Source organism: Manihot esculenta, chromosome 7 (genome assembly GCF_001659605.2).
Source record: "Manihot esculenta cultivar AM560-2 chromosome 7, M.esculenta_v8, whole genome shotgun sequence".
Classification (NCBI taxonomy): domain Eukaryota; kingdom Viridiplantae; phylum Streptophyta; class Magnoliopsida; order Malpighiales; family Euphorbiaceae; genus Manihot; species Manihot esculenta.
This window is the reverse complement of record NC_035167.2, coordinates 15743802-15752597: the sequence shown is the minus strand read 5'-3', so window position 1 is coordinate 15752597 and position 8796 is coordinate 15743802. Positions and strand designations below refer to the sequence as shown.

General features: G+C 35.3%; 1 protein-coding gene across 1 annotated transcript; it reads right to left on the bottom strand.

Annotated features, from left to right (window-relative positions):
* Positions 1 to 6271: 6271 nt before the first annotated feature.
* On the bottom strand, positions 6272 to 8577 carry LOC110618458 (protein KTI12 homolog). The gene is made up of 2 exons (XM_021761590.2): positions 8261 to 8577; positions 6272 to 7586 (listed from the first exon to the last, which is right to left on the bottom strand). The coding sequence occupies exon 2, from the start codon at positions 7524 to 7526 to the stop codon at positions 6618 to 6620; it is 909 nt and encodes a 302-aa protein (XP_021617282.1). The 5' UTR covers positions 7527 to 7586; positions 8261 to 8577; the 3' UTR covers positions 6272 to 6617.
* Positions 8578 to 8796: the final 219 nt, after the last annotated feature.

Sequence of the window (8796 nt, the reverse complement as noted above, 5' to 3'; positions counted from 1 at the left end):
GCATGTTTGTAGGTTTTTGGGCAAAGTTTGCATGAAACAGAGCAGGGTTCTGCCCTTCGGGCAAAACCAGGTTCGGCCGCCGAAGGAAGGTTCGGCCGCCGAACCCCTTGTGGAGGCAGTTCGGCTGCCAAAGGTTGCCCCCGAAAGTTAGGCTTTCGGTTTAGAAAGGGACTTTCGGCCGCCGAAAGAGGGAGTTCGGCCGCCGAAAGTGTGTGAGTTTCGTCTCTGGACGAGACCTTCGGCCGCCGAAGGTGCCGCCGAACATGCATGAGTTTCGTCTCTGGAGAGGGGTTTCGGCCGCCGAACCTGCCGCCGAAAGTGCCCTGTCCAGCTTTCCTTTGCATGTTTTATGTGATGGTTTGAGGATTGTTAGAGGGGTTTTGGGGAGTTTCGTAGAGATGTTCTTGAGTGAGTTTAGTCCCTCATTTGAGTCCACCTGTGTAGGTACGGACCAGAGGAATCAGGGAGGTCAGCAGTGAGTCCAGTGTCAGAACCTGCAGAGTCAGTTCAGAGATAACCAGGTGAGTGGAACTTAACTTAATGTTTTAATCTGACAACTGAATATTTTATCATGCTTCATGCATCATGAATATGCTCTAGGGTGAGTGCATTAGTGTACACAAAGATGATGCATTGCATTTATCCTTGTACTTGGCATGGCTCCTTGTACATTGCTTATGTGAGACGGCACGAACTTCGTGAGGATTCATTAGCCCTCAGAGGAAAGACCTGGAACAGCCCTACAGGGACCAGGCACATGGTACTTAGGTACCCCAGATGAGATAGAGGGAGTTTTGATCCGTCCGGCCGAGGTTATGTGATTATGTGTTGCATTCCATGAGAGCATGTTTTATCACCTGTATTTGCCTATTCTACTCACTGGGCTATCGTAGCTCATCCCTCTCCCCTAACTTCAGTTGTGCAGGTTCAGAGATCAGAGAGAACTCAGCAGGGTACAGGAAGAGTACAGAGTTTTGTAATAGCTAGTGTGGACATGTAAATGTAAAGAGATAAGGTTTATGTATAGTGTATAGAATGGTGCTTGACTATAAGAATTGTAATCCCTTGTTCTTTTCACATGATCAGTTTATGTATGTTTCTTTATTGTTGTATGTTTATGAGCAAAACCAGGCTTAACATTATGAGATTGATCCGCCTAGAGCCATGAGGAGCTCTAGTAGGGATTGGTAGAGCACAGAGAGAGTGCATGCACAGGTTAAGCCTTGGAAGAAAGAAAAGTTTTATGTTTTTACAGAAAATGTATGATCATGTATGGGATTTCACAGGTATACAGACAGGATAGCAGGCTTACTACGGGTCCCGGCGACCTTAAGTCGATCTGGATCCTAGTGCCGGTGGCAGTTCGGTTTCCGGGCTGTTACAGCTGCCGTGAAAGCTCTCTTTCAGCTCCCGAAGGTAGTCTGGCCAGCCACCTATAAGAGGCCTCTAGTCCGAAAATATGGGAGTTTCTCTCTCCATTTTCGGACAAAGGTAAGTTCTTGCCCTTCCTTTGATGATTTTATGTTTTTCCTTCAAATTTTCATGAGTTTTCATTTATTTTTGAAATTTTAAGCTTGAATCCCAAGTTTTAAAGCTTGGAGACCTCCGGAGACCATTTTCCTCATCATCTCCAAGTTTGGATTACATCTACCTTAGATATTCAAGAGGTAAGTGTAGATCCTCACTATTGTTTATGTTTTAAGTAAGTTTTTAAGAGTTTTAAGGGTTTGTAATGTATGAAATGGCTAGATCTAAGGTTATAGACTTTGAGTTGGGTTTTGGTGAATGTATGCTCCCTCTTGTGTTTCGTTGTTGTTTGTTCAGGTTTAGGCTAGTTTTTATACCCCTTATGTATGTTAAAGTGAGTATGCATATTGTGGAAAGTTGGGTGTGAGGATTTGAGAGCTTTGGGGCTGAAATGCATAGGGCAGAATCGAGTTCTGCCATCCTGGAGAACCCAGGTTTGGCCGCCGAAGCAGGGTTCGATCGCCGAAGCAGGGTTCGATCGCCGAACCTGCATGGGAGGCAGCATTTTGGCAGCCTAACCTGCCCCCGAAAGCATGCACTTTCAGATCTGTGATGGAGTTTCGGTCGCCGAACCCACCCCCGAAAGTCCCTGACTTTCTAATCTGTGGAGGTCTTTCGGCTGCCGAACCTGCCCCCGAAGGACCCCGACTTTCAGATCTGTAGAGGACCTTCGGCCGCCGAAGGTGCCGCTGAAAGTTCTCTGTCCAGCCTTTCTTTGCTTGTTTTATATGCATGTTTTGTGATGTTTTAGGGGGTTTTTGGGGAGATGTTTAGAGTCTTGTTAGAGATGTGTTTGGTCCCTCATTTGAGTCCACCTGTGTAGGATCGGACTAGGGAGACCGTAGAGGCCTTCAGTGAGCCAGCTGCATCTTTGTCAGTCGAGCATCAGCCAGAGGTGAGTAGAACTAAACTAATCTATTATTTTTAAGTAATCAAACTTTTGAGCATGTTCATGTATCACGAATGCCATGTTTATAGGATGTTTGCATTAAAATTCACGAATATGATGCATTGCATATTTACTATTATTGTGGATGGATATTGGATGACCCACTAGCCCTCGAGTAGGTTATGATATGATATGGATATGAAAGACTAGGGCTGCCCATTCTACGCGCCCTGACACTATGTAAGGGAAAGACTAGGGCTGCCCATTCTACGCCCCTGGCATAGTTGAATATGTTATGTTATGTTTAAGAGGAAGTCCTGAGGAACTCTGTCGAGGGCCGGGCATTGATTTGGAATATGTAGGGGGTTACTGGTGACAAGTCCATCCTTGATGTGTATTGTTTGTGTTGTGATGCATTTCATGAGAGCATATATTTATTAAACTATTTTTTTATGTTCTGCTCACTAGACTCTTGTAGCTTATCCCTTTCCCCTAACCCCAAGTTTGCAGAATCAGAGATAGAGCGGGAAGTCGGCATAGTAGCTGGTATAGCTTATGTAATAGTATAGAGTGGACATGTAATTTCTTTTATGGATTAGAAATGTGCTTGGCCCTAGTATATGTTTTGTAATCCCTATGAACATGATTCTTTATGTAAAAGTTTTTATGATAAGTTATGTTGAACCAAGCTTGAAACATGTGATGTTTACCATACTAGAGCATTTGATGAGGGCTCTAGTATGGGTTTTATGTATACAGTTTATGATGCATGCACAGGTTGAGCTTGGTATATGAAATGAAAATTTTTTATGAAAATGTATGATCATGTATGGGATTTTATCCGATACACAGGAGGTATAGTAGGCTTGTCACGGGTTCCGGTGATCTTAAGTCGACCTGAATCTTAGCGCCGGTAGCGGTCCGGTCTCCGGATCGTTACAAAAATCATTTCAATTGTTTAATTTAAAAAAAAAAAAAAAAAAAAAAAAGAAAAGAGGGGAGATGTCAAAGTTTAATGTTTCATTCGCCAAATGTCATATTGAATTCAAAGAGCATCCCATGTATATTGATTCTTTTCTTGTCCCTGTGGTTGAAGATTCGAGAACGAATCTTTTTGAAAAATGAGAGAATGATACAAGTAAGGAAATGATACGATACTTTAAAATTTTAAAATGGAAAATTTCAAATCATTTCAAATCAAGTTATCATCGTTTAATTCAAAGTTTACGAAATAAGAATTATATTTGGAAAGTATGAGAGAATAAGAAAATAAGCAACATACTCTTTAACACATGTAAACGCGCAATATAATTTCAGATCGTGTAATAGACGTATGGCCAAATTGCATTTAGACTAATTTTATTATTTTGATATTTTAATATTTTGTGAAATTTATTTTAAATTAATTTAACTTATATTAAAAGCCAAATTCGTACGGCTCATTTAAGAAGAGATTTCTCTGCACCATTATTAAAAATTTATCCTATTGTATCAATATTATTTTCCCTCACAGTAGTCCTTCTCATATCCTCTCATCTCCTTCTCTTCCATTGTTCTTGGATCTACAAAATTTTCTTTTAATCATCACACTTTACATTTTTTAAGTCTCATACTCACGACGGGGAATCTAGCTAGAGGCCAAGATTACTTAGGATTATTTACGTATATTTTCTTTAAATTTTAAATAAATAAAATGAGAATTACTATTAAATCCTTAGATTTATTAAAAATTTATTAATTTATCCTTATTTTAAAATTAATCAACTAAAACACTCTTACATTTTATAAAATTAATTCTTTATTCTTTTTAGTAAAAAAATGCATTAATATACTTTGAATATTTATAATATTTAGACCAAATAATTTTAACCATTTAATTTGTCTGATAAAAAAATATATAGAAATATTTTAATCAAAGTGATTTTAATATACAAACTAACTATTAAATTTTCTCTAAGTTGAAGAAATCTTCCATAAATAAAACCCAACTACCCCACCCCAAATATTATTTTTCCTGCAGCTATCCTCAACTATATGTCCTTCTTTATATTTTTTTAATTTAGAAAATTTGTTTCTAATTTTCAAGGTTTTAACTTTAAGTATTTTTTAAAAAATATTCATAAGATGAGTTATTCACTAATTACTTAATTTATTTCAAACATTATTTTTTTATTGTTAAGAAGTTATAATTATATTTTTTGTCTCCATTATATGATTGAAATTAGATATCAAATTATTTAAATTTAGTAAAATAAATTTTATTTTTTTAAAAAAAATAGTTTTATGAATATTAGTTAGATTATTTAATGGATTATGTGGACTATTTAAATTTTTTAAAATAAAATTTTAAAATTTATAAAACGTGAGTTTAATAGATAATGAGTTAGATTATTTAAATTTAAAAATATCTAAAATATAGATAAAAATTAAATAATATTTTCTATGAGAAATAGGTTATACTATTAAAATTATAGAATACATTTAACAGTAGACAAATTGATATCAATTTACAAAATTTTAGTAATATAAATTTTTTCAATTGCAATTGATGGCAATGAGTACTAAAATAAATCCAATTTGCTGGCTGGCTTTGTAATGATGATTAAGAGACTTTAAACATGCAATATTTTAGTTTGAACATTTCAGAGCGACATGATTTTCAAGTCTATAGTTACATGTTGCATGAAGTAGGATGTACTCTCTTTTCTCACTGATGGTTCAGTTTGTGTTAAGCTTTCCACAATACGTGTTGGACAATTCAAAAAGAACAAAACAAAGCCAATTTTTACAGCAAGAGTTAGTTCCTATTTCAGTACTTATTTCTGGGTCTATCAACATTATTTCCAGGTCTATTAACAGACAACTAGATGAAATCATCCTCACAAGAATAGGAAATATATGAAATTGCTAAATTATTGATCTGGAATATCTCGTTTTTTATTAACTCTTATTTTGAAATTGTTCATTAAAAAAAATTATATAATTTTTATATAAGGGACATTTAATAAAAAAAAATATTATGAGAAAACTAAATATTATTACAAATATCATTTAAAATTATAAAAATTAAAATTGTGATTAACTAAATAATACATGTAATTTTAGAAACTAAAAATATAAAAATTTAAACTATTAATTTTTAAAATCTCTTTAATTTTATCTAATAACTATTTATATAACATGTTATATAGATAGAGTTTTGTAAAAACAAAAATTTTAAAAATATGAAAAATGTAAAAAATTATTTTATAAATAATATAATATAGTATTATATTAATAATAATTCAAAAAACACTAAAATGATAAATAGGCTGGCAGAGTAATCTTTGCGAGCCTTTCAGAATTTGTTTTTAAAAGATTATGTATATGTAAATATAATATTCTATACGTCCAACAAAATAAACCATAATTATTTTCACATAAATTAATAAAATATAGTTAATATAATTAAAACAATACATTTTATATCATCTTTTTTTAATACATTATTCTCTCTTTACTCTATTACTAAATTATCATTAGAACTAATAGTCATTTTTCTAATGCGTTTAAATAGGAGCATATTCTGAAACTAATTAATATAATCTCAAAAAAAACCCATTAATTTAGACCCATAAAAAATAAAATAAATCTATTTTTTTTAGCATATTTTAATTTCAATTTTTTTGGCTGCAAATCAAATTAAACCAATTTTCAAAATTAAAACCAAATTAAACTTCTGCTTTAGTTTAATTCTATTTAAACTGACATATGCTCACTATTAGTTATGTCCTTTGAGGAAAATAACCATAAAAATTGAAAAGAAAGGATTTCAAAATGATTAAATCTCAAGCTTTTGGGGGGCAATCAACCACCTGCGTCAGACAAGAATGGCACTAGCTGATCACATTTATTAAACAATCCCCATCATTTGGGACAATTTCACTATCTATCCACCACTGGGGCTCAAATTGTCTAAGAGAAAATAAAGAAAACTATAGAGCCAATGGTAAATTGATGCCTCATTAACAACAATTCACCCTTCGCTCATACAAATAGATTTGCCAATACACAATGACTACTCCAATAAAATGGAAGAGTCCTTGTCTAAATCTGTTGATACAATATATTAAAGAACTGAATAACTCACGGGTTTCACCTTCTCCACAGATGCTTCTGGCAGCAAACGTTTAGTATAATATACCATTCCCAGTATCCTCCTTCAAGCAGTTCCCAATTCCCGGTTCAAATAATCCACAAACATCCTTTTTGCACTCCCTGCATCTGAAGGTGGTGGCGGTCCACTTAAGCTAGTCTGACCTGTCAACTTAATGAAAGTTCGCCTCAGTCTTCGTAGCTCTGGCAAGCCAACTGACCTTGAAATGTTGAGAGTTGGTAAATCCTGACCAAGAGAAACACCATTAATTGGACCTCCAATTGCCTGGGATTGTGCCTCTACAATGACATTGATCACCTCTTGTGTTGCCCTGTCCAACTCATACAAAGAATTTGCCTCTGAAAATCGTGTAGATTGCGTAGCAATTGTTGGCTGTAAAATTTTCACATCACGAGATTTGGAGTCCACTTTCTTTGTCAAGTATGAAATTGCATCTACAATGGCAGCAGAAGATTTATGAATTCCATCTCTACTTGGCCATAACACAAACAAAGGAGAATCCCATCGATTTCTTTTATCTGGTGTCTCGAACCTTCTTACCAAGTCATCATATATGGCATTGTCATATGCAGCTTCTCCCTTTTCTCTGCGCTGCTCATTCCATTTTTGACATTGAGTTTCCTCGACATCACAAAAAAGCACACAGTATCTTATTCCTGCAGCTCGAGCCAAACACCAAAGCTCATACCTGTAACCCTTGATGCTATTCAAAGAATCTACTATGATTATATTGTCTTTTGACACAGATCTATCAACTTCTGACCTGAGTACCCCTCTTAAATTTTTCTCTGCAGTCATATTGGCATAACTCTGATTGCGATCAAGATGGAAGGAAGCATCGTTAACGACCCTAACATTTAATTTTGACTCAGAGTCCTTGAGAGCTTCAGCTAAGCAAAGAGCAGCTGTAGACTTCCCACTACATGGCTGGCCACAGATTACAACCAAAGCCATTAGGAGGAAATGGAATATTTGTACTCGGGTACTGATATGCTCGTTCCACAAAATTGCTTACTGTTTAAAACAAGAGAAAACTACATCAAGCAGGATTCTTCCTCCCCATTATAACTAGGTCAGTAGGTCGTCTAATCTTATTTGTTTTTCAGTTGTAAAAAAGCATGACAAGCACAAGATGATTTGCATTGAAAAGACAGATTCGAGATGTGTGTAACATGAAATATACAAGCCAAAAAAAAAAAAAAAAAAAAAACGTTCATCTCCAATATCAGTTGAATGTTTATATCATAAAGTAGAAAAAGGATGAAGCGAGGTTAAAACAAAGGAGCAAAAAATTGATCATTGAGCACATTGCTATGTTTGGAAACTTCTCAAATAAGGAATCTAGACATGTCTTTAGTTTAACTTATTTGAATGAAAGCCCAAACAGAGCTTAATCAGCTTATTAGATTGAATGTACAAGAAATATTATTTAAGATGGTTCTCCTTTATAGCAATTGAAATACAGACTCAATGAAGTTTTTTATTCAGTCATGATAGATGTAATAAATTGAAGAAAACCAAATGTATTCTTTTGTCAAGCCAAAAAATCTTCAACTTTGAAAAAAATCTCCATTCAAACAATTCAAAATAGCTTAACATTTCCACAAATTTCAGAAACCCACATCAAAAGATCTCACAACTCTTAGAAAGCACACATCTGAAGCCACAATCTCAAAACCCATACAAACCTGCAGTGACTGAGGAAGCGGCGAGGACCAGCGACGGCGTGATTGAGGACGAGGACCAGCGGTGAGGAGCAGCACCGAACGGCAGAGGACTGGACCAGCGGAAGCAGCGACGAGGAGCAGGGGAAGCGAAGAAGCAACCAGCACCAGCGGACGTAGCAACGACGTTAACAGCGTGAACAGCAGACGGACGATCTTCGGAACGCGGGAGGTGCGCGGCTGTAACTGAGGGAGAGAGTTGGAGAAGCCGATGGGGGGACGGGACGGGCGGCAGTGTTGAGAATTGAGCGCAATGTTTGGGTTGGGGGATTAAAGGTTATTTTATTTATTTATAAAAGAATTTAAGGGTTTGGTTATTTAGTCGTGTTTTGTTGTTCACCTTTTAATGAATTTTTTTTTTTTAATCATTTAAAATACTTTATATTATATGTATATCAATTTTGCTTTTAGGATATAAATTTTTGGGAAAATTACTTCTTAGTCCCTGAGGTTTAATGTAATTAACACTTCTATCCCTCTATTTTTACGATCCAACACTT

What these genes read in the sequence shown, in the direction of transcription:
- LOC110618458 (XM_021761590.2), bottom strand. Translation starts at nt 7,526, where the DNA reads ATGGCTTTGGTTGTAATCTGTGGCCAGCCATGTAGTGGGAAGTCTACA.